General features: G+C 39.0%; 1 protein-coding gene across 1 annotated transcript in view; it reads right to left on the reverse strand.

Annotated features, from left to right (window-relative positions):
• The window catches only part of cyth4 (cytohesin 4), a 44,323-nt gene extending 27,330 nt beyond the window's left edge, over nt 1-16,993 (reverse strand). Inside the window, exons 1-4 of the mRNA XM_008110669.3 lie at nt 16,811-16,993; nt 3,642-3,724; nt 2,940-3,004; nt 2,484-2,550 (exon numbers count right to left, since the gene is read on the reverse strand). Of these exons, the coding sequence (XP_008108876.2) occupies nt 2,484-2,550; nt 2,940-3,004; nt 3,642-3,724; nt 16,811-16,832 (237 nt within the window). The 5' untranslated portion in view covers nt 16,833-16,993. The remainder of the gene's footprint in view (nt 1-2,483; nt 2,551-2,939; nt 3,005-3,641; nt 3,725-16,810) is intronic.
• Nucleotides 16,994-27,364: the final 10,371 nt, after the last annotated feature.

Raw genomic sequence — 27,364 nt, forward strand, 5'->3', positions numbered from 1 at the left:
AAGGAAGAAGAGGAACTATACTCTTCTCATTGACAGCTGTATCCTCCAGTGTAGAACAAAAATCTAACCATTCACCACAGATGGGGAAAGAGGAAGACTACGTGAGGTCATTGAACTGTTCTTTGCTACACGTTTCTGTTCTTTTTCTATACTTAGCTGGTAGCAGCAGATCTTAGCCTGTGCCCACCTATCTGGCTGCCTTCCCATCCTATACCCACCAGGCTATCATTGCCAGATTTGACTTTTGACCGTTACTTATTTTCTTGAGATCTGCTCCTCAGTGCAGTGTTCTTGAACACACAATCTTGGAACAGCTAAGTGTGCCCCCGCCCCTGGAAAGGATGTCTTACTTTTTAAAACTTCTAATTATATTTTTCCATATGAACATTTTTCTATATCCTCTCTCCCTCTCTGTGTTAGCAGTTAGTTTCCTCAGCAGAACACTGATATGCACATATAACAGATATTAGGTTGCAAAAAGCAATTCAGGACAGAGCACTCAACTGACAGAGCTTGTTTTATATATTTTGAATGTAGCCAGCAAAATAAAATTCCCCGAGCTACTTGCCTGCATGTATTTGTGCGCTTTTAAGTTGAAAACCGGGTGTTTTCGGCAGGTCTTTGAATAATTTTCTCTGGTGTACCACTGACCCCTGGCCCTGAAACATGTTGTACAAGGATCATCTATCCCTAATAACGGACCATTTCAACCCATCTGATTATGTATTCTGTTCCTTCTGGTTGTTGTGATTGTCTCTTATGGTCTTCACTGTTTTACGAGTTGTATAGGTCTTTAATTTTGTTTAATAATGTGTGTATTGTGTTGCTTATGTAATGTATGTTGCTGTTTTTATGCTTGTAAACCACCCTGAGTCCCTTCGGGGAGAGAGGGCAGTATATAAATAAAGTTTTACTTACTTACTATATCAGCCAACGGCAACATTAATTTCATAGGGTTTTCTTAGGCAAGGCATCCTCACAGGTGTTTTTGCCAGCTCCTTCCTCTGAAATATTGCCTAAAACACTAGTTTTCATTGGTAATCTTCCTTTCAAGTACTAATCAGGGCTGACCCTTCTTAGCTTTCAAGAGCAGGTAGGATGCCTTTAGGGTTTGCTACCTGTCTCCCAGTTGACAAAGTTTATCCATAATACAGTATTTCTAATATCTTTCTTTGACTGACAAGTGGACAGTGAAGAATACTGATAGGAAGAAAATTAGTTCAGTGTTGGAAGAGAGTTCTGTGAATACCATAGACTGCCAAAAAGACAAATAAATAAGCCCTAGAGCAAATCAAACCGGAACTCTCCCTAGAAGCTAAGATGACTAAACTGATGTTGTCATGCTTTAAACATACAATGAGAATATATTACTCACTAGAAAAGACAAAAGTGCTTGGCAAGATTTCTATGTAGGAAGAGAGGAAAAGAGGAAAAGTAGGAAAAGAGGAAGATCCCATTACAGGTGGATCAACGCAATCAAGGAAGTCATTGTGGATTTGAATTTAAAAGACCTGACAGGGCTGGGGATGACCAAGGCTCATGGAGGTCTTTTGTTGATAAGGTCACCATAAGTTGACATCAACAAATTACAGCAGCAGCAACTATAACAGCACATATATTCCAAAGAGGCTACCATGTCTCCAAATTCCATATAGTTCTGTAGAAAAGTCTGAGTGGTTAAGCCATTTCACATCATTGCACATCAATGCAAGAAAACAAGAAAGGAATGTTCAAATATCAGCTTTGCTTCAGGATGTAAAGTCATTCTGAATAGATCCGAGTCTCTGCAAATCAAATCGAGACTCTATCTGAAGTATCACACTGGTTTCCCAACTAAATCAGGCAGTCCTTGCAGAGCTCTTTTGATTAATAATGGATGAATCAGGCTATATTCAATCTGCTTCAGTTTTGGGTTGCTGTGAGTTTTCCGGGCTGTATGCCATGTTCCAGAAGTGTTCCAAAACATGGCCATACAGCCCAGAAAATTCACAGCAACTCAGTGATTTTAGCCATGAAAGTCTTTGACAACATATTGCCTCACTTTTGCTTATATTTCATTAGTGAGCTGTGCATGAATGTCCTTTTGAAATTCTTCACCCTGGTTGAGGGCAAAGAAATTGCTGGGGACTATTTGACCACATTTATTTGGAAATGAGAAAAAAGAATTACCAGAAAAGGGAGAGGGCTTTTCTAATAATTTATTTGTAATGGGAATGGGTTTCTTTTTTCACACTTTTTTTTTGGGGGGAGGGGGAGGCTGCAGCTGTAAATGACAACAGAATATCCTACAGCAACTAAATGGAGTTAAAATGTTACAATATCCCTTATACCAGCCTATGTGTCCCTACTTAGAATGGGGAAGACCATGTCTTAAATGCCTTAAATGTCAGGACAGATTCTTTTTCAATTAAAGATGAGGCTAGCATCTTAAAATACAATAACACATTCCCATGCATAGAATACAAAATGCACAGAAAACTTACCTTAGTAGGATCCATGTTAAATTTCTTCCTTCCAATGCATAGATCTTTGTCCCTCTGGATCATTTTGCTGAAAATATAAATAAGAGACCTGAATACAGACGATAGTCCATCTTTCTTCCCTGGGTGCTCCCTGAAAGATATTTCAAATGTTCCTCATTTTAACTATGGAAAGCTTCATCTGCTTGTTCTTTCTACCACACTCAGTGTTCTATTGTTGTTTACCGCAATTACTTTTTTATTTGCAAATGTGTGAATTTTGGCATTTTACCAGCTATATGTGGAACTTCCCTGCTTTCCTATTTCTCTTCCGAACTTGGTAAAGAGGGTTTTGATGGGATTACGGTTCTCAGAATCTCACAGCCATTGTCGGCAGTGGCTCTGTCAGCTGGGGAATTCTGGGACCTGTAGTCCAAAAAGTAACTGATCTAAGACCTTCTATATCCATGGCTTCCTCACCTTGTTTGTGCTTGCTGGAAACAATCAATCTCTTCAAATACTCCAGCAATTTCATCTTTTAGCCTCTGAAAGTGAAAGAAGGGGAGAGCATGAAGGAAGTAGAGAAAGAAGCATTAATCTCACATTGGACCCTTTCCCATCATTTAGTTCAGAAGACCTGTGTGTAGGAAGAAGCAAATGGCATGTTGCATGCCTTGAAAATGAATATTGTTAATATATTTCCAGTCAATTTGAAAGGGACCTATGTTGTCACATAAACAAATAAACAAATGAATAAATAAATAAATAGGTGGGTGGGTGGGTGGGTGATAGTAAAAGGGGGATAGTACACAGAAAATATGAATGACAAAAAAAAAACCAAACCAGATTCAGGCATATATTTTCTTCATTTCATAGATGAAAAACATATATAGCAGAAGGGTGAGCATTCCTTCAAGGACCCTGAGTCTTGTGGCTTTTCAGAGGTAATCAGACTTTAACTCCCATCTTCTCTCACCACTGGCTATAGTAGCTAGGGCCAGTGGGAGGAAAAGTCCATCCACTTCTGGAAGGTTAAACATACTTCTTCCTTGACATAGAGATGGTTGAATACAGGCCTTCTACTAATAATATAAGGATCTTTTCCCCACTCCAGCACATAGTCGATATGATGCTGTGTGATAATAGCATTTCTCTGTAAACAGAAAGTGATCTGACTCTTACCTGGATATCCTCCAGTAGCTCTTTCTTATGCTTCTTGATGGTCTCAATCTCAATCTTCTCAGCAGTACTAAAATCACATGACTCTGAAAAAAAGGCATCTTTTTAGAACTCTATGAAAGGATATGAGAGCCAGCATAGTGCATTGAGCATTGGAATATGGCTCCGGAGGCCAGCATTTGAACCCCTACTCTGCCATGGAGACCCACTGACTTTAGGCAAGTCACACTTCCTCAGCCTTCAAGGAAGGGAAAAGCAGCCGCTTCCAGAATAAATATTACAAGAAAAGCACATACAACCATGACAGGTTTGCTAAAAGTCAGAAATACAACAACACAATGAAAGGATACAGTAGTTCAAAATGGCACATTATTATATTGTTCAACTCACCTTTATTCTAAGGAGCTCTAATTGTCATAAAAGATCACTTCACCCTGCCATGCTCTTTATCCTTACAACAATTTTGTAAGGGAGATTATGACAGCAGTTCTTCTCTTATGTTGTTGTTATGTGTTTTTTAGTTTTCTGCCTCAAGGTGACTCTATCTCAGAACTTTCTTGGCAAGATTAGTTCAGAGGGCTTTGTTCTTTTCTTTCTCTGAGCCTCAGAGAACATGATTTGCCCAGGATCACCAGGGTTTTTCTATGACCAAGAGGGGATTCAAACACTGGTCTCCCAGTATGCTAGTGGCAGACACAAACCGCTACGCCATGTGGTTTTCTTTTCCCAAATACATTTTTCAAATATGAACATGTTTATGAACTTTGAGAGAGTATTTTGGAAATGGATCTGTCAATTTATGTATTTATAATTTTCCAAACATGAATTGCATCTGGATGTGCAATGAATTATGGGAAACATAAATTAGTCAACCTCACATTAGAATGCAAATCCAGTTAATAGGGTTTTCTTAGCAAGATTTTATCAAATGAGGTTTGTTATTGCCTTCCTCTGATACTGAGAGAGTGTGACCTGCTAAAGGTCCCCTAGTTTGTTTCTATGGCTGTGTAGGAATTTGATCTCTCATCTTCTGGAACACTAGTCCAATACTGAAATCACAACACCATGTTCTGCTAATTGGGCTTCTGGGAATTGGCCAAGCTATCTTAAAGATGAATAGTTTGGAATTACTAGATTATACTGAAAAACAGCAGCATCCATTGGCCCAATTTTCACAGATGAATGACTGAGACGGTACTAGTACAACATCTAGTGGCTTGACTACAGTGTTCTGTAAGAATGTGAATGACACCTAGTTCCTCCATGTAAGAATGAATAATTTCAACATTTTTTCCTTGCTCCGCAAAGCAGAAAAGTATGTTATATGAGCAAATAACCATGATTCCTACATAGACAACATGCTTTGGAGGACATGAAATGTGTTTTCTCCACAATAGGGAATGGTTTGGGGCAGGAATCTGTCTTTTGAACACATTGCCTCTAGTGCAGAAATATTGCTCTTTTCACAGAAAACATGTCTCAAAACATGTTCTCTGTGTATGTTTATGTACAGATCAGAAAATGAGATTGGTGGGCAGTGAGCACACAGAACAGGAAGAAATATCTGTCAATATATATTATAAAAATATATAAAAATTAAATCAAGAAAAGGAGGGGTATATCCAGTTCCCATAGTCAATGATTCAGATACAAAATGTTTCAGTAAATATTCATGCATAACAACTGAAAGCTCACACTCAATGCAACAAGAAAAAAAAAGAGCCAAGTCTAATTTATCAGAGAAAATAGCTCTAAGGTGGCTATTTTTCCTCCTATTTCTAAGGCTTCTGGAGGATTCTAAAACCAGTGATGGTGGGGTTGCTATTAACCAATGGTTTCACATAGATTCAAGGCTGTGCTCAGTTCTTTTTTGTGTCTTAGGAAATTGGGGTGGATTATGTCAGAGATGAAAAGACCACAGAATGATTCACAATAGACCAAAATGAAGCAGAAGTAATGTCCGGTCAGGGTGGGATGTCGCTGAATCTATCAATAGACAAAGAATGCTTAGAATATTCAGCAGGAACATGGGGGCTGCTGCTGTATCTGAAAATAAATATCAAAGCAGCAACAGCCTGTTCTGTCTAATGATGCTGCAGTGGTTACCAAAGCTAAACTGGACACAGAGAAATGGCTGGCCCTAGCATAAGGCAGAATGAGGCACTTGCTTCAAGCAACAAGTACTGAGGGTCACAGCAGTGGCAGCTGTTCTTCAGAAGTCTCCATTCTTCTTCAATTGAGATCAGTGGTATTTATGTACTCCAAGCTGCTGCAGGACCCTATACTAGCTTGCTACCTGAGGTATATTGCATGGCACTTGTCCCACACTGTTAAGTAATATTCAAATCTAAATGACTTTCCTACATGGAATCAGAAAGGGTTTCATACTATCCTTTGCTTCAGAGAACAGAGTATCCTGGGCCATCCCCAGTTAAATTTTATATGAAGGCTAAACCCACTTTCTTCAGTAGGAATTAAGATCCCTTGTAGTGTGACATATAATGAGGTGGCCCATTTCAGATGGCAGATTTCAGGGTACTATAAAACAATATATAATACGTCACCTGCTCACTTATGGCAACCCTATGAATTTCACAGGGATTTCTTAGGCAAAATATGTTCAGATGTGGTTTAACCTCTGAAAGCCTACAGCACCCAATATTCATTGGATCCCCCATCCAAGAACTAGAGCTGAACCATCATCATCAACATCATTAACGACATGCACTAGATCACATCTCTATATACAGGTTCAAGCATGTGTACATAAAGGAATTCCTTGTGTATATTATTTGTTTTCTTATTTGTTTAAGATACAACTCTGCCAGGGAAGCTTTCTTTGCAAGCCTGGCCACTGGTGGTGGTAAGGATAGATAAATCTACAATCTTTTTCTTCCTTCAAGTCTCTCCTTGTTCCAAACTTAAGATAATTTCATCATGTTTACTGATCAGGTTATATTTCATTCACTCTCTGTATCCATACAGCCATGGATTCAATCATCCGTGGCTTGAAAATGTCCTCCCCTCACTCTCCTCCCAAAAATCCAAAAGACAAGCCTTGATTTGTTGTTATATTCATGGGACATCATTTTCCTATACCTTTATATAAAATAGGCCTTGAGCACCCATGGATTTTGGCATTCATGGGGGTTCTGGGAGAAAACCCCAGTGAATGCAGTGGTGGAGAACTTATGGTATGCATGCCAGAAAGGGCATGCAGTGCCCTCTTTCCTGGCACATGCACCATCATCCACACCCCCCCACCCCCGCTTGCCATCCCACCTTCCCTCGCTCACACATTTGCCCACCCCTTTGCTTACTTGCTTTCCCGCTCACCTGCCCACCTGCTCACTCACTACCTGCTCTCCCACTATCAAGGATTCCTCTTCTTCAGAAGAGGAAGGGGAGCAGGAAAGTGTTCATGAATCTGAGGGTGAGTTGGAGTCTGAGGAGAAGACTTTGCTAGTACCCTCATTCTAGGAGAGGCGAAAGGAAACAGAGCAGAGATGTCATTCAGCTAGATTAGCTGCCAGAAATGCAGCTGAGTAATTAGGAACTGCCCTAGCAGCTGTGTGGGGACCCAGGGCTATAAAAGCAGAAGCAGGTGCAGCCAGCTCTTGCTGGTAACAAGCTGACTCTAATGCCTTCACTCTCTGTGTGCATGCTCCAAGTCTGCATCTGGATTTATGCCTGTTTCTTTGTCTGAAGGAAGACTTCCTGGCTTTCTTTTGCATTATTTCACTGAGTGTACTGTACTTTATGTTTTGCTGAAGTAAAGCTGTTTTCATTTACTTACCACAGTGTCTTAAGGCTGTTCTTGAAAGACAAAACAGGACACCCACTTGCTCACCTGCCTGCCACTTGCTCACCTGCTTGCCTCCCCCCTTGCTTGCTTGCTTGTACCCACTCACCTATCACCTGCTTACTCATCCTCGATCACCCACCTGCCTGTCGCTTGTTTGCCTCCCCACTCATTCGCTCACCCATTCTCAGTGCGCCCCATCTCCGCTTGTCACCTCCCGAGTGCCCAATCCCCCCCCCCCGGTTTGGGCACTCCATCTCTAAAAGGTTCACGGACCTAATGTATTTTGTATTCACTTACTAATAAGCTCATTTTTTATATACAACTGCTTTCTATGTGCAAAATTTGTAAGTTGTTGAATATTGAGATACAATTACATTTCAATTTTTGCATTGGTTTCAGAAGTACAGTTTAGATCAGTCTGAATTAAAATGTAAAATAAAATGAGATCCTTCGCCATTCATAGCTGGGTTACATTTTTATCTTATCTTTTCCGTCTGGAATGAAAGGGGAAGTCTAGCCTCTTTGTCCTGGAAACTCTTTCTCCGTTTTGCATTTCACATGCAAGACCATTGCTAAATTTGTGATTTTAAAAAAGGAAGTAATGAACTAGATCTGGAAGGCAAGAGAAATAGGAAGGACTAGAGATAGAAAGAAGAAGCTTATTTACACATACACACCCCATGACAAATGTGGACAATCTAGGCTCAGTGCTACATAGTGTGTCTTTGTCTGGTTTTAAAAGACCTCTGCAGGCAATCATTTCAGGTTTTTGCAAGCTTTGTCTCTCTTTTCTCCAGTATGACCATAGGAGTGGAGAAAGAGATTCTCTTAACCATACAAATTTGACCCATAAAAGCAGACAATGTCCTCAGGTTTTTCTAGTATTATCCTCAGTATCATTTGTCTGCACTTTGGGATAATTCACCCAAATAAGAAGCATGGCATGTCTGCGTATTTGCTCCACGATATTCCATCACTTTGAGACAGTGCAGGAAATGTTAGAGTTGGGAGAGGATTTAGTTCTATTTGCATTTTTAGGAGATTTGCACGTCCCTATTAAAGATTGAAAAACAATGATCTTTTGGGTATTAGTCACACTTCTCAGAAGCTTGTGATGTAGTTCTCCAATTTTTAAATATATACATACAAAATTCTTACATTAGGGGAAGTCCATACAAAAATGTGTTGACTGAGAACTACACAAAAATTACAGGTTGAATATCCCTTAAGCAAAGTTTTTGGATTCTGGAATTTTTCAAATTTTGGAATAGTTGTATTTTCATAAACATACATGATGTGATATCTTGGAGACAGAACCGAAGCTAAACATATATTTATGTAGTATGTGTATGTAATACACAGCCTGTAGGTTATTTTATATACAATAATTTTAATAATTTTGTCCATGAAACAAAGTTTGTGTGCATTGTATCATCAGGAAGTTAAAGTGTCATCTCAGCCATGTGGATAATGTTGGAATATTTCAGATTTGGAATTGTGGATATGGGATATTCAACCTATATAAGATTATTATAATATAGTGATTTGAGTACTAGATTAGGATTCTGGAAAACCAGTGTTTGAACCTGTGAAAAATCCTGTGACAAGTATGTCATTTGAAGGCACACAAGAACAATGAGAACAACTTCTGTTGCAAAAACTTGTGTATATATATATTTTTAGAATATCTACAAAAGTTAACAGATACTTTAAGTTACAAACTGATGTGGGAGAGAATGAATGATATATCAAAAATAAATTACCCATTACCAGTAGATCTAAGACAAATTTATTTATTTATTTACTTCTCATAAGGCCTTTAAATAGAAGAATGTATAGGAGAGAAGCAGCTATCTCTGAAAGCCCCATCTACACTGCCATATGCAGTTTAAGTACATTGAACTGCATTATATGAGTCTACACTATGTCAAACAAAGCATCTCAATGGATCTTATCTTAAACATTCTTATAGGGGAAGAACATAATTTACAGAGAGAAATCTTTTCAGTTTTCCTTTTAACTGCCCTCTTAGAAATATTAAGAAGATCAGAACTTCAAAACTCACATTTTTCTGAATTTTGCAATCAAGTCCATCCATCAAAGATGCATCCAAAAATAGATGTATCAGGGGAAAATACACCACAAAATTTGTATAGTCATAAAATTAATTTTCAAATGCATATTTTGGTAATGAAATTACTTGTAAAATATATACTCAAGAAAAAAGTATATAAAATGTATAGGTCAAAATGTGCAGAAAAATGCATGTGGATTTTTTTTTCATAATCCTAACCTGTTTTAAAAAATCATTCTCAAAGTTTGAGATTAACAGAATTTAAAATTGAAAAAAATAATAAATTGATCCGTCTCTATGTTAATTCCACTATGTTCAATAATAAGCAAAAGGTATAGAATTACAAAGTCTAAGTGCAAGGTGTAGGAAATTTACAGAGATCATTAGACTTCATCTTCCATTATTCCTCATCCCACAATCGGCCTACTGGGTAACATTGACAGAAGTTGTTGACTAGTGACATCTGGAAGGCCACAAATTATCCATCTCATATTGTGGTTATCACCAGGAACAGATATATATTTAACTTTGACTGGATCACATCTTGCACTTTCTAGATGGATTCACAGGCATGGAGTCAAAAATGAGAAAGTGAAGAGGTCTCCTGTACTTATAGAAGAAAATGGGATTTCTATAGATGTAGCTTGTCACACTTATTAAAAATAAGAGACTCTACTAGTAACTGTAATGAAACAGTTTATCACGTGAAAGTCAATAGGGTATATACATTTCTTAGTTGAAGTTCTATACATTAAAAAAGAACATCTCATTCACATATTGACCCAAGATAAACATCTCAAAGATGACATTCTCCATCACTAATGTGATAAGAAATATTTAAAAAGGGGAGAGTAGTTTTCCATTCTTAAAATTTCCATTGTATTTAGTCAAAAGTACTTCCTCTTTGGGAGATGTTGTATTTTTTTGTTATTTTGTTTAGCAAATGTTCCTGAAATAGATTGAAACTTAACAGAAATATCTGATTTATAGATATCAGTATATTCACTATACAGATATTATCCATGCAAAATAAGAAAACCTCAACAGATTTTCCTGCTGGACAAGATGACACAAATGTTTGCCCATTTTTAAAATGTTCATTTGCATTTTGAAAAGGGTTTTTGTGCCAAATAATTAATCAAATGGTTGATATTTCCCCCCCCCCTTCAATCTTCAAATATTATTTACAGTCCTAATTAAATTAAATTAAATCATAAATTTAGTGAGCAATATAGTATTACTCAGCCTGGTAAACTTTCTTAGTAAGTTGATTCCAAACATGACACTCCTAAGCTGCAAGACAGAGCCTGAAATCGTATACATACAGAGCAATGACATTTTGAACCCACTGGGATTTCCTTCTGGGTAAAAGCAGGGAGAAATGCATTGATTCAGTGGACCAGAGATGGAGGAATAATAGAATAGCTAAGTGGCATAGCACACAGGGTTTGAGCATCCTTAATGTTTTGTTCAGAAGAGAGGGTATCAGCAGCAAGTGTCTTCTAACACGCAACTATTAAAAGTGCACAATCCCTGCGTACTTTTATTTCACTACGCAGTTCAAGAAATCTGAAGAACTACTTGAGAAATGCGTACAGCTCCTTAGAGAGACTGAATCCTCATTCACTAATAAAAGTGAAATGGGAAAAAATCTGTAAGACTCTAGGGTTTTATTGTACTCTTTGGAATCCATACATTGATTTTTATAATAGCTCAAGAAAGGATTTATTGAAAAAGGTGATGAAATTGAAATGAATACAACAGTGGAGTACCATGTCCAAGTGAGAAAACAGTTTAGAAAGAGTTCGGCCAATTAGAACATATCCAGAGAAAGGGGGAGACAACCAAGATGGCAAATGGCCTGGAAACCATACTTGAGAAGACTGATTGAGGGAACTAGTTTTTATATTCTGGAGAAGACTAAGAGATGACATAATAGCCATTTTCAAATATGTTATGTTGAAAATGGAGTGAATTTCTTTTCTGTTATTTTAGAAAATTGGACCCAAATACAACATTCATAGAATCATAGAGTTGGAAGAGCCACATGGGCCATCTAACCCTGCCATGCAGGAAAAGCACAATCAAAACACCCCGACAGATGGCCATCCAGCCTCTGTTTAAAAGCTTCCAAGGAAGGAGCTTCCACCATACTCGAAGGCAGAGAGTTCCACTGTTGAACGGCTCATTTGGTCAGGAAGTTCTTCCTAATGTTCAAGTGGAATCTCCTTTCCTGTAATTTGAACCCATTACGCCAAGTCCTAGTTTCAACGGCAGCAGAAAACAAGCCGGCTCCCTCTTTCTTATGACAGCCTTTCACATATTTGTACATGTCTATCATGTCTCCTCTCAACCTTCTCTTCTACAGGATAAACATACCCGGCTCTTTAAGATGCTTCATGGTCTCCAGACCTTTGATCATTTTAGTTGTCCTCCTCTGGACACCTTCCAGCTTGTCAATATCTCTATTAAACTGTGGTGTCCAGAATTGGATACAGTATTCCAGGTGAGGTCTCACCAGAGCAGAATAGAGGGACGCCATCACTTCCCGTGATCGAGATACTATATTCCTTTTGATGCAGTCCAAAATCTTATTGGCTTTTTAAATGGCAGCATCACCTTGTTAGATCATGTTTAACTTGTTGTCCACTAAGAAGCCAAGATCTTTTTCGCATGGACTGTTGTTGAGCCAGGCATCACCCATCTATATCTTTGCATTTCATTTTTTCTATCTATGTGTCTTATCTTACATTTCAGAATAAATATTAGGAGAAACTTTGTGATGGTAAGTATTATTTCACAGTGGTGCATTCTTCTTCAACTGAGGTTTTTAAATAGATCAGATGGACACCTGTCAAGAAGCTATGTATTTTTGAACAGTAAAGGGGTTGGATTAAGTTTTCAGTGCTCTTTACAACTCTTCGATTCTTATTGCCTTTCCTGAATAGAAAGAAAGCTAGCATTTTACTTACACAAATATTTACCAAATTGTGTGTATATGTGCCTTCTAGACACCCATTAACTTAGGGATAGCCTATGAAGTTCACAGGATTTTGTAGGGCAAGTAATAATCAAAGTGATTTTGCAAACTGACCTTTTTTGAAAGAGTCAACAGCACATGGGTTTCTTTGGCAGACTCCCATAGAAATACCTTGCTTAGTTCCCACAATCAGACAGGATCAAGAGCTTTCAGGGTATTTTAGGCCTACATTCTTCTGCCTAACAACTAATTTTACTGGATTTGTGCACTATGCCCCTCAAAATGCAAGTAGACAGCCTAAAATATTAGTCTACAGTGAAGAAAACTCAATTTCCACTAGGTTGACTAAAGATCTTTCTTTAACTCCTGCACCTGAAGGCTGCAAACTATCTTGCCAGGGAGTGGGTAGAGTACACTGCTGATCCCCCACCTTCTATTGCCTGATGCAACTGCCTGATTCCTCCTTCTATTAACTATTAGTTCTGAGAATATTATCCTATGTGAAATCAGGTGGCGGGGGGGGGGGGTGATAAGGCTGCTTATATAGATTACAATGAATGTGATATGAGAGTACTAATTTAGTATTTCTGAGAAACATTGAAATATATTTCCTATAGAAAAGTGGACAAACACAGAAGGTTATTTCTGCTTTGGCTGTTCTGTTCCAGATGATGAAATGTCATGGTCTGGCTCTGATTGGAATATCTATTCTTTAGTCCATGTCCATCCTCTCAGGAGGTTGCAATCCAAAATCGAAGTCAGAAAGACAAGTTAGAAATGATAAGAGTTACTGAGAGAAAGGGAGAGAGACTGGCTGAGAGACACAAACATTGGCCTGGTGACAAATGGATTCATTTCCTCATCTATGTCCCACATACATTGAATGCATGAAGTTTAACAGTCTAGGTTAATATATACTACAAAACACATGTTCAATCACCAGTAAAAATGGACAAATATGAAATCTAAATGTTAAGAAAGTTGTCTAATCTGAAAACAGATAAAAACATTCCTAGATTTGTTTATATAATTCACAAGGTGGAGCTAAGGTAGGTTGCCAAGACCTGGAAGTGACACAGAAAGATCTGTAATCATTTAGAACAGGGGTTCTCAAACTTTTAAAGTCACAGAGCTCTTTTTGAAGGAAAAGCTTCTCCTGGAGTCCCAAGAAACTTTTGGACACAAGGACTGCATTGCATTTTAAAATTTGACAGATGGGCTGGGCCAATGACAGATGGATGGGGAATGTTTGTGTGAACTAACTGAAAAAAAGAGCAAATTCCTATGCACACTGCACATATATTGTTAATAATAATAATAATAATAATAATAATAATAATAATAATAATAATAATAGGATCAACTCCAGGGGCCACGCAGTCCAACCTGTTTCTGTTATGCAGTAACAGCAAAAATCAAAGTACCCCCAACAGATGAACTATAACTATAACTATGAACAGCAGTGTTCAGATTGCCAGGCAATCATGAAAATGCATTGGGTGACCTTAGGCAAGTTACATGCTCTCAGAAAACCCTGTGATAGATATGTCTTAGGGCCTCCACAAGTCAAAAATGACTTGAAGGCACAAAACAATAACAACAAAGTTAAGTGAGAAAGTAGCAACAGGGACGTTGCAGATACCATATTTGCATTTCAACCATCAGGCAACAAAGCATGGGGGGAAGACTGCATATCCTCTAATATTTCATAAATGAAAACTGGGACATGTATGACTAAACAGAATATGTTCAATAGAGGAAATTATACTGACAAGAAAGAGTACAAGATATAGGAGAGATTGTAACAGTTTGCTTTTGCCTGAGCCAACTGAGAAGGGCAAGATTCCATCTTCTTCTTCCTTCCTTCCTCTCTCCTCGTTGAGTTAATTTAATGCAAGCTACTTTCACACTTTGAACTCAGTTTGCAGCAACTGAGGTAAGCAGAGGACAAAGGGGGGAAGTGGGAGAATGAGAAGGAAACTACTGTAATTTTAAAAGCAGCTGAAAAGGCAGGACTACAATGTGAGGGTATGATAATAATGGAATCACCCTCTTTAGCTGGGATGGGAAATGTATGGCCTTTCAGCAGTGGGAATTTCAGCAGTTGCTTTTTTTACCCCCATGACAAGTCATACTTACTAGAAGTCCCACATCCTTCTCTTTTCTGCATTTTTATTCAGTAGGACACCTTTTTCCTAATGATGGCTGAGTATTTCAAAGGGTCCTCCCCTCAACTACAAGCCTCAGAATTCTGCAGACAGTAGCCACAGGATTGGGGTGATGTGGGGCACGGGATGACAGATACCCATGCTGCCTGACAGATTTGCCAAGCTGCCTGGCTAATCCCCTCACTATCGCCATTTGGAACTCAATATGATGAAATCCTTAGCGATATAACTAAATGTCTCAGATGAATTTTCACTCCACTCTTAAGTTTGTTGGATTTTCTTGGGCCACTCACTGCTTCTCAGTTTCACCTACTTCAAGAGATTGTTGCAAAGATGAAATGAGAAAAAGATCAACGTACACCATCCAATCTTCAATCTTATTGAAGGGCAGGATTTTTTTTTGATTTTTTTAAAATGCAACTGACTGATTTAAGGATTAGGGAGTTTGAACAAGAAATGCATACAATTTGTTTGTCTCATTAGGATTTAGAATCTACACCAACTAAAAGTCAATATTTCAATTATTAAGATCCCCAAATCTCAGCCAAAATCTATTTCAAACAAAAGGTACAAAACTCTGTCTTTAAGCCTTGCTGAAATGGGGAACAATTCTATAATACACATCTAAGAATGCGGGGCAGTATGACATAATGGTTTGAATGCTGAACTACAACTCTGGAGAGCAAGGTTTTAATCTTTCTCAACCTTAAAAACTTACTGGGTCATCTTGGGCAAGTTACACAAGCCTCATCACACTAGATCATGGATCCACTTTAAATCCAATTTCTGCCTCCTGCAGAATTCTAGGGTTTAGTTTAGTGAGACCTGACTGGCTGAGTAGTTTAAAGGCCCCTCCCTAAACTACAAGCTCCATAATTCTGCAGGAGGCAGAAACTGGATTTAAAATGGATCCATGCTAGTGATGAGGTGCTTTAGCCTCAGAAAACCGCATGAAAGAGTTGACAAAAGTTGGGAACAACTTGAAGGCACTCAGCAACAATTTCTAAGACTTTGGCATGCATCCATTCACCACTTTTGCCAGGAAATTACATCTGTTATTCGCCATATGAAAGCTTACATAAAAAGATCTACAAAATTTGAATCAAAACTGTCTTGATCCAAATCATGAGTAGCAAGAGGTCAATAATGAACAGGACTTCTCTGCCTTCAACACTTGTGTAGAAGGGAGAACTCTTAACTAGTAGAGTTTGTAGTTTGTATTATACATAACTGAATTTTTCTGGGTTCCTTTCACACTATGTAATTAATATTAGTAGTTTGTTTCCAATGTTTTAATTGCCATGATTGCTACATGTGAAATTTTAAGATTTGTAGTTTAAGGAAGGCAATTTAAAATTCTAAGACAGAGAGTTCCAAGTGTTTTATTAAACTACAAACCCCAGCATTCCACAGAGTGCAACCATAGCCATTGAAGGAGAATCTTAGTGCTATAATTAGGTAGTATACAAAGACTCCTGGTCCACTTAACCATAAAAAGAGAAAACCATGTTCTTCTTTTATCCAACCACACAAAATATAAATGCATGGACACATGGTTCAAAAACATTAATGATAATTTCCTTTTTCTTTTTACAAGAACTTATTTCACCAGAAAATTGTTTCAAAATAGCTCTATCTTAAATATAACTCAAAATACAAGAAAACAATAAAAAAGACTTGGGGGAGATTGTATTAGAGATGCACCAAGCGACATCTTTATAAACGAAAGGAATAAATAAATTCCACAAATAAGGAGCCCTAAGTCTCTAGCCAGGATCACAATCCCAGTCAGCACATTTGTCTTCAGAATCTTCTGATGATGATGCCACACGAGATAGATCATTTAAACAGACAGTACATATAACAGTTTATTTATCTTTGAATTGCCCATTAACTTATGGTGATCCCATGCATTACATTGGGTTGTCTTAGTCAAGGAGTACTCAGAGGTGCTTTGCCATTGCATTCTGCTGAAATATAGTCTACAGTGCTTGGCATTTGTTGGTAGTCTCCCATCCAAGTACTAACCAGGTCTGGCCCTGCTTCCAAGATCAGACAAGATCTGATACCTTCAAGATATTTCGGCACACATCTAAAATACACCATAAAAAGATCTAGACTCTTGTAATTTAAGAGAATACTTACTAGTTGAGCAAGCATCCATCATGACACCTTCCCAAGAAGACAGTTCCAACTTTTAATTTAATGCAGTGGCTGTGTCATTTTGCCTTTCCAGCTACACTACTTCAGAGTTGAAATGATTTTTCAATGTGATGACAGCTTGAAATGAAGCAACCCTCCTTGTTGACTCCACCCTTTCCTCCTGGTTCTGCCTTGTGCATTCAGATTGACAGAGGAAACTTTTTGCTCTCTGGACAAAAATGTCAGTTCTGCAAATGATCAGAGGTTGTTTCCTGAAAAACCCACAGTGTTGCTGCTGCTAGTGCTTAGACTTTTGTTTACATGGCAGCACAGTTTTCATCAAAGGAGGTCTGATGAATTGCACACTACTCAGCCCAACAAGGTTCATCCTAAGCAGATACTTATAGTGATCTGATTCCATAAAATGAAATGGTCATGTTTTCATCCCATGGAATTCAAGGATTTGCAAGTTAGAGAGGAGTATTTAGAATTCTCTGCCAGGCAGTCCTAGTGCCTCATCAAACTACCAACACCAGGATTTCATAGGACACAATCATGTCAATTGAAATGGAACCAGAATACTGTATTTGTCTAGTGTGAAAGGGCCCACACTGTCACAGTAGGACTACAGTACCCTTAGTCATTCTTTAGTTTTGCCCAACATGGGAGAGAAGGTGTCCCTATGCATTATTTTTAAACTGTTTTTAGCATCACCATATTCCAAAATATGTCTGAGTCCTCAGGCTCTTTCTCCACAGCAAGCCTGTAGAGATCCAAATGATGGCCACGACAAGAGTAAACACACTGGATTATCCTAGGTGCTGATTTACTCAATGCTTTTGCGGTGGCACAATGGCTTAAACCCTTGTGCTGACTGAACTGTTGACCTGAAGGTTGGGTTGCTGAACTGAAGGTTGACGGTTTGAATCTGCGAGACAGGGTGAGCTCTCATCTGTCAGCTCTAACTTGCAGGGACATGAGAGAAACCTCCCAACTAACACATCTGGGTGTCCCTTAGGCAGCATCCCTGTAGACTGCCAATTCTCTCATACCAGAAGCAATTTGCAGTATGTTCTCAAGTTGCTTCTGATACAGTAAAAAAAACCTTAAATGCCAATTTCTTCAGTGGGTCTACTTTAAATAGAGTGTAGCATCTGCATTTAGTGAGCTAGCAATGTGCAATGGTTTGAGCACTGGACTATGATTCTGAAGACTAGGGTTCAATTCCCTGCTTGGCCATATAAACTCATTAGATGACTGTGGACGAGTCACACACTCTTAATCCAGAAACCTCCATGTTACATTCATTTTAGGATCACCATAAGTCAGAAATGACTTGAAGATACAGAATACCAACAACCCACCTGGGTTTAGGCCACGACTCATGCTACAAATTAAAGAGATTTGGAGCTTCTAAGCATAACTCACTCCTGTTTTGGCTGTGCAGCAGGAAATAAAAAGAGGGCCCATGGAGAACAGATAGTATGGAACAGGAAGACACCAAAATGATATTGCTTTGACCTCTGCAGAAATACCTGCAATGCAGTTGAGCCAGAATTTATTGTGGGTTGTGGGCTGTCTCTCCCATAGAGGACTCAGAGAAGAAACACAATGATACATCACACTCTTGTAGCACTTCTCTATGACTTCGTCTTTATTCAATACAGGATTTGTGGATACACCCAATGGAAAAATTCTTGATTTGATTAGTATACAAGCAAAGCTATAGCCAGTTAACAATCTTTCAGACATAACAATTAGAGGGAAATTGCAAGTTGCACCTGGATGGATGAGAATTTGATTTTTTTAATAAGACCTTTATAATATTTGTACAGTTCTTCATAAACATGGCCAAGAGAACTTGAGCTTTCTAAAAATAGAGAAAAGAATCATCATTATAGTCAGTTAATCTTTGAATATTTGGTCCTTAAAATCTGGCTTTCAGTATCTGTGCATTCAGCCTTGTTTGCAGGCCTGAATTAGAACTGACACTTCTTTTCTCTAACAGTCTTCTCAACCTTAATAGCTACATGGCAGGTGGGTAGACAACATGGCCCTCTCAGGTGTCTAGAAGATTTGGAGAGTAAAGATTATTCAGGATTTATTTGGTTTCTTTTTTAATAAGAGTTTACATTAATTTTAGAAGTTCCTCTTCAGAAGAATTGAAAGAATTTTTTTTTAAAACAATTGGATAATGAGAGAAATGAAACGGGAACACTGCCATCCTTCCTATACCCATGGTAAAGTTTGAGAAGTGAACATGTACAATATTTTAGAGCTATTCTCTCTCAATCTCATTCTCTATCAGGGTGTATTCACACTTTAGAATTACTGCAGTTTCAGCCCACTTTAACTGTTATGGTTCAATGCTATGGACTCCTGCGATTTTTAGTTTGGTGAGACATCAGTACTTTTAGCAGAAAAGGCTAGAGCCTGTGTAAAACTGCAACTCCTATGACTCCATAGCATTGGACCGAGGCAGTTAATGTGGTATCCAACAATGCACCCTCAGTCCTTGATTCATGAAAAAGGCAGATACCAGAGCTGTCTAGACATAATGCCTTCTGATCTACAGGCCTTTTTTGTTATTCCTACTGCTGTGGTCATAGTGGATGGGATAGCTAGTTGTCTATTATTGTTGTTTCATTTTTAAATGAAAAGGAGCACTAGAAGCTGGTTTCAGAATCAGAAAATTGGAGTGGCAAAGGTTGTTTAATCCTTTCCCAGGTTTATGATGTCGTAAATCCATAATTTTGGCTGGTAAAAACCATTTCCCCAACTACTCCAGCCATGAAGGAAAACATGCATGTAATCCTAAATTTTTCTGCAGTGAAATAGAATATCCATCTATATGTGGAATTTTAATTTTAGTTGGTTTTTTAAAAATCTGACAAAGTGAACCAGGTTTCTTATATGCCCATTTCCAGCCTGCTACAGCTACTTGTTTTTCTTTTTCTTCCAAAGTAAGAGGTATACATTTGCATGTCACTTTTTGCTTGGCCTTCAATAGTGAAAGAAATGCATTATGAAGCTGTACAGGAGTGTTTACATACATTCTTATGTCTACTGTTCCAGGTTTATGCCATCACATTAAAAACAGAGTCTGAGAGACCATTTACTGCATGAACCATGGCACAAATAAAACATCGCCAGCCTAAGAAGAATGTGCTCTTTTCCATTAGCACATGCCATTGCATTTTTTTTTTAGAATTTTGAAAAAACCCTTTATTTGCATTATCAAAATGTAAAGCAAAAAAGTTTAGTGTTGACAATGTCGTGCTCCATACGTCAAGCTTTCATTGCATAGAATGAAATAAAATGCCATTGCATTTTGAAGTGCTCCTCAAACAAGGCTGGAACTTGTCGAATGAGAAGGATATACTGTAATCTTATGCCACCATTATATATCTGCATGCACCAAATGGGTGAAGAAGCTATACAGAATGCATGGGTTAGTGATGGCCTTCAATACTCCAACTGGGCACTAGCCTTATCTCATTGTTGACATATGATTGTCAATAGTATGGGCTGTATAATATATGCAGAATTTGGAAAAAATACTTTTTGGTCTAGAACTGACAAAATCCCCAATCAGACTGAATGCTGCAAATTGTAGTCCAAATGGAAACATCCCCATGCTTTTTCATTGAGAATCCTCCTCATATGTCTCTATCAGGCATCCTTCACAGGGGCAGGATGGTGAACTGCCCAGATTTTTCATCCCTAAGATGAAAAATCCTTTAGAACACACATTGCCCTGCATGCATGCTGGTATCATATAGAGCATGTTCTGTAATAAATATACATTTAGTACTCTCAGGGATGGCATAGGGATGAAAAATTCTCTTTCATGCTGCACAATTATAGTATTTTTATGGTACTTTAATTGCCATTGGGGTCCAAAGAGGTCCTGGGTTTTTCAGTTTAGTGAAGCATTAGACCTCTCTGGAAGAAAACTTGAACTGACTCATGAAACAACAAATCACAAGATTCCATATGACTGAGCCATGGCAGTTATAGCGGCATCAAAGTGTTATCATTTCAGAATGTGAAAGAGACCTCACCAATCCATTTTTGACTTTAGGTTCTTTCTATCCCTAATGTGAAATCATTTTCAAATTTTGACAAATTCTTCAAAAACAAACAGAAACGAAACCCCAAGGACAGCTAATGACTGCCCCCCAGGCAAGAGACAAACCTTTCCAATGCTAACTAGGGTGATTAACTGAAACATTAATGCTGGCTTCCAACTCACAAAGGACTCTTGTCACACCCTGGACTCTCCACAGATATATATTTTTTTCCTTTCCTTGCCTAGTTTATCCATTCCTCACAACCTCTGAGGATGCCTGCCATAGATGTGGACGAAACGTCAGGAGAGAATACTTCTGGAACATGGCCACATAGCCCGAAAGACATACAACAACCCTGTGATCCCGGCCATGAAAGCCTTCGACAACACACAGAAATGAAATTCTCCCTCATTTGCTCTGGCCAAATTAAATAGGTGCAGATATTTCTAACATGGAGAGGATGATGTCATAACTGCTTGTAACAGAGTTGTTAATTAGAAGAAACTTGCAACAAATACTGATGATTTCCATGTCAGTGGGACACTGAATGCACTTCAAATTTTTATCCACATTTAAAGGTGCATTCCAAGATACTGACACTTATCCCTAAGGAGATTCAGCTTTTTTAAATAGCTCATCTAAAGCTGAAGAGACAAGTACTACACTTCCATAGATGAAGCTATCAATTTTAGTTTCTCTACATGTTTGAATTTTTTAATTTTATATTCTTTGATTCCCAAATATGAAGACATTTCTGTGGAATGTGAAAGCAATAAGGGCGACTCCCCCCCATCCCCCTGAAATGGTTTTCTGCATTTTCAGCTAAAATTGACCAAAATGCAACGTGAAAGTAACCATGCGTAACTTCCCTTTTCTATTTCCAGTGGGTTTGGTTTTTGCCTGTTTTTCAGGCCATTGCTGGGAAAATAAATAGCCTGGGGGATTAGGAGATGTTTGACAGAACATCATACATTTGTGCATCTTCTGTAAATTGTGGGTGATCTATAAAGTTTATGGGGACTTGAGAGATAGGGGTTACATGGAGCCCATAAGCTGCACTTTCTCCACCCCTAATTATATTGGAATTTCAAAAGGCTGTCCCAAGTATTAGCCTAACTCTAAACATTTTGCTGCCTGAGATAACATGGAATGAGAGCGGGGGGCCTTTTCAGTGGCTGCTCCACAACTCTGGAACTCCCTGCCCAAGGAAGCCAAAGTGGCCCCTTCCTGCTGTCCCTCCAGCAGCAGGCTTTTAAAGATAGAGGATTTTAAGATTAATTCAGGGGATGCTCTGGTTTTTAACTTTTAATATGCTTTAATAGTTTTTAACTGTAAGTTTTTAATACAGAATTATATTTAATTCTTTTTTAATGTTTGCATTTGTATAGTTGTCTATTTTAAATTGTATGTTAATACTTTTATGTTAAGCCACTTTGAGTCTCCTTTGGGAGAAATGAAGTGGTGTATGAGTATTATAACAACAACAACATATTCTACGAAATTATATTTAATTCTGTTTTATTGTTTGCATTTGTATAGTTGTCTATTTTAAATTGTATGTTAATACTTTTATATTAAGCCACTTTGAGTCTCCTTTGGGAGAAATGAAGTGGTGTATGAGTATTATAACAACAATGAAAACTAAAGGCAGCAGGATGGCTTATGGGATGCTGGGTAAGCTATGTGACAGTCACAACTATGTCCTTTAAAAAAGGAAAAAAGATTAAGGTATTTAGAAGAAGAGCTGGAGGTTGCTGGTGCAATTACCTTCAGCATCCACCGCCTAAGACAATTGCCTCCTTAGGCCTCATGCTAGCCCAGCTAATTGGAGCTTGCTTTTTAGATCCATGGCTGCAGAAAACGTGGCATTGATTTTACACCACTTTGTCTCTGTTTGTTTGTTCATATTTCATACCACTCCCTCATCACACACACTATAACAATCTTCTTTCCTATGAATCATGAGCCATTGTCCAACAAAGTAAAGTTATCAAGAATTTCTCTTATTTCGTCAATGTTCTTCTTCAAATGGCAAGGATGAGAAACAGGAAATGCTCAAAACTGACACCTCCCTTTTGACCTCTTTTTCCACACAGGATGGATAAACCTGAGCAATAGCACCTCCAGCTGGAAAGAGAATAAAAGTTCAAAACATTGAAATTCTCAGAAATTTTTTGTTTCTAAATCCAACTGTCAGTCCTAACTAACTAATGTAGATCTGACAAGTCAATAGGAACCTGATTAGTCAATATTTAGTCCTCTCCTGTTGAAATGAACTGGATTAAGTCTTAAACAAACCTATGTTATGCCAGGGAGGAGGAGGAGGAGGAGGAGGAGGAGGAGGAGGAGGAGGAGGAGGAGGAGGAGGAGGAGGAGGAGGAGGAGGAGGAGAATACACACGCTAGAATATAACAATGCAACAATTGCTATAGAACAGCCCTGTGCATCTTACATACTGTTACAATAGATATATCTGTATGCCACATCAGTGTATCTTAAACTATTTGATGTCGTGAAACAGTATTTTCTTCCTCAATGTGCTAGGAACTGGTGTTATATTTGTGCCCAGTTGCTACAATTCATTCTTGCTTGTTTGCCTGCCTGCAAACCCACAAGGGACCAGCAATTGATGATTCATATACTGGCACTAATCTATTTTGAGATGCATTGCTGTAAATGATATTATTTATTCAAAGGAAGGAACAAGCAACAGGCTTGGAGGAACCCCAACCAGGCACTCTCCAACAGCTGCTGAGAGGCCCTCCTGCCATCTTTAACTGCCATTGTTTTCTGTTGCCTCACTGGCTGTCCTTGCCATTATGGAGCCACGGCCCAGCTCCATGACTGCAATGTGGAGAGCTGTTGCCTGTTGCTGCAGCTGCCACTGATTTCGAGATCACGGTTGCACGATCTTGGAGGCCTGACATCACCCAGAAGCCACAGCGGCTTACCATCGCCTCCATTTTCCATTGGTTTACCGTCAGCAATGCGAGGTCTTGGACTCTCCTTTTCCTTTCCATTTAACACAGAGAAGCTCATCCAGGGTTGAATCCAACAAACAGGACTTTTTAAGAAGCAGAGACATCTATAGGGTGATTTGAAGAACTTGGCAATCTTCTAAAGTGATAAACTGACTTGGGGGGAGGGGGCAGCAGAACTTGCCAGTGTGATGTCTCTGCTCTTCACTATTTTGTCAAGGTTGGCCATTGCTCTCCTCCCAAGAAGTAAACTTCTTCTGATTTCCTGGCTGCAGTCTGCATCTGCAGTGATCTTCGCACCTAGAAATATAAAGTCTGTCACTGCCCCTCCACGTTTTCTCCCTCTATTTGCCAGTTATCAGTAGGTGTAGTTGCCATGATCTTGGTTTTCTTGACGTTTAACTGCAACCCAGCTTTTGCACTTTCTTCTTTCACCTTGGTAATAAGGCTCCTCAGCTCCTCCTCACTTTCAGCCATCAGAGTGGTATCATCTGCATACCTAAGGTTGTTAGTGTTTCTTCCAGCGATTTTAACTCTGGCCTTAGATTCCTCAAGCCCCGCATGTCGCATGATGTGTTCTGCATACAAGTTGAATAGGGAGGGTGAAGGTATGCAGCCCTGCCGCACTCCTTTCCCAATCTTGAACCAGTCTGTTGTTCCGTGATCTGTTCTTACTGTGGCTACTTGGTCTTTATACAGATTTCTCAGGAGACAGACAAGGTGACTTGGTATCCCCATACCACCAAGAACATGCCATAGTTTATTATGATCCACACAGTTGAAGGCTTTAGAATAGTCAATAAAGCAGAAGTAGATGTTTTTCTGAAACTCCCTGGCTTCCTCCATTATCCAGCGGAATAAATAATAAATAAACCCCAAGATTTGCAAACCTTTGGGGTGGGGTGTTCTAGGCAAAAAGAAGTCTAGTGAGGAGTTAATGGAGGACTAAGCTCATTCAATGGCCATAAATTACCAAAAGACTGAAAACTATGGTTGCCATAGAGGAAAAAGAATGAATATTATTAGCTTTGAAAAAAGCATTGCTGGCTGGCTTGTATCATGAACATCAGGAGGTTTTTTTTGTACACATATCTTTTTGTATACTGTCTTCAGTATGAATGAAACTCAAGTGCACTAGAAACTCGATGTGCAACAGTTTACAGTTTCTTTCACACTCAAGCTAGTGTACAAAATGATCAATCAACTGAAGATCTATTGAAAATAATAGATAATACAAATGAAAGGAAGTTCCCATTTATGTCCAAGAGCACAAACTAGTAAAATACCCAAAAGGTTGGAAAAAGTGTTTCATGGGTTACCCAACATCACCCAGTCACAGTATCTTAAGAGAATCCAGAGATGTTGTCTTATAATCATAATGCAGCTTTAAAAATGTTCTAAATGCTAAAGTTGCTCTAAATAAAAAATTACAAAATTGCTACCTGGAAATAAAAAACCTGGTTGATTTGACCAACAGACATTGGGGCCCATGCAGGTTTCTCCAGAGCTAGGAAATGTTACTTTTATAAAAAGGCAACTCCCAGAAACACCCATCAGCATGGCCTCTGCCTGAGTAATTCTGGTTGTTGTAGTCTTAGATGGTAATTTTCCAAAGCTTTGGGTTTATATCAGGGCTGGAAACACCATCTTGTCAGGTGAAATAATGGTTGTCTACATGAGGGGATTTCAGCAGGTGTTGATCACCACTAACAGAGCCTTCTGAAATTTCCTCTTCTAGACAAACATGAAAGACACAGGAACTCTGTCCCTTATTTTTTTTCCTGCCAATCCTACACTGGATACTAATCCCTATCAAACCCATCTAACTGGCCATTGGTGGAAGACTATGGAAGAGGCAACATATTAACATCTGGAGGGTCACATATTCTGTAGCCATTGTTGGTTGTGGATCAAAGGGGCAGAAAAACATAATGCACCACATTCCCATTAACTATGTAACCCCCAAGGGGTTCTTCTCACAGTCTCCTTCTCCCTTCCCAGGATCTGTAGGATGGAAAGAGACACTGGAGACCTGTTGACTGCAGGGGCATCTCATCAGCACAGCATTCCTAGCAACAAGGAAAGCAAACAGCCGAGTTGATGAGGGAAAAGAGATGTACTTCCTTACACGTCCACCAAACTCTAACCTAGGAGATCATTATTGTTTTTCTTCAATATCTTCTAAGTTATACTCTAGACAGAGCCGTCCTTAGGTAATTTTCTTGAGTAGGCAATAAGATTCCCCCCCCCTGAATTTTGGCACCCCCACCCCAAACTGGGGCAGTGCTGAGCAGCAGGGAGGGGAGGGGAGGATCAGGGCCTTCCGGGGCTTCCGCTCCTGGGACCCGCAACCCCCACAAACTTACAACGAGGCACAGTGCTTGGCGCTGGGGGACCTGATCGCTTTCCAGGCTTTCCTGCAGCAGGAGAAGCGGGCGCCCGCGTCTCTTCTCTTCCTTCCTTTTTGGCGGAAAGACGCCTTCCTTCTAGGCGGGAAGACATTCCTGGGTGCTTTGCAGAGGACAGAAGCGGTGCCTGCCTTTCTTCTCTGCAAAGCGCCCAGGAACGCCTTCCTTCTCAGTGGGAAGACATTCCTGGGCACTTTGCAGGAAAGCCTGGAAAGCCGCCTGCCAAGCGCTGCGCCTCGCTGTAAGTCTGCAGGGGTAGCAGGTCCCAGGAGCGGAAGCCCCAGAAAGATGCGTCCTCCAGGCACTGGGACAGATTCGCCATGGGGTGGGCCCTCAATGGCGCCCCTACAAGGTGGTGCCACAGCAAGTGCCTAGTTGGCCTGGCGGTTGAACTGCCTCTAACTCTAGAATATATTTGTATAACCTGGAGATCAATCCTTTATTTTCTTTCTCCAAAATTCTCAAACTCTGATTTCCTTTTGGAAATGCAACTTTAAAATCTTTCCTAAATATATCCTGTAGTTGATGATACCTAAACCAGTTATTTATCTTTAGCTCTTCTCTACCTTTTAATTTCATTGTCCTTTTTCATCTGTTAGATATTCCCTATATGTTCTTCATTCCTTATTATATGTTGGTTATAGTACTGCTTCCAGAGGATACTATCATAAAGGGGTCTTTGGCTCCATCCCTTCATTATATTTTTTCCATAATGCTAGAAAGCTAACTCTTATCGGGTGCCTATTAAAGTCTTTGTTAGCCTTATCTTTCCCGTACTATAAATAGACATGCCAGCCGAATCTTAGATTATGCCCGTCTAGGTTGAGTAAAGCATGATTTCATAACTTTATCCTGTCCTTTAACCAACTAAAGCCTATGGCTTCATAATAATATTTAATATCTGGAAGTGCTACTCCTCCTCTATCTTTGGCATCTATTAAATTTCTATACACAATTCTAGCATTTTTCCATTCCAAATAAATTTGACGATATCCTTTCTCCATTCATCAAAGACCGTCACTCCCTTGATTATTTGTAAATTTTGAAATAAGAGCAGCATTTTTGATAAAATCACAATTTATAGTGCTGCTATTCGCC

Source organism: Anolis carolinensis, chromosome 5, assembly GCF_035594765.1.
Source record: "Anolis carolinensis isolate JA03-04 chromosome 5, rAnoCar3.1.pri, whole genome shotgun sequence".
Classification (NCBI taxonomy): domain Eukaryota; kingdom Metazoa; phylum Chordata; class Lepidosauria; order Squamata; family Dactyloidae; genus Anolis; species Anolis carolinensis.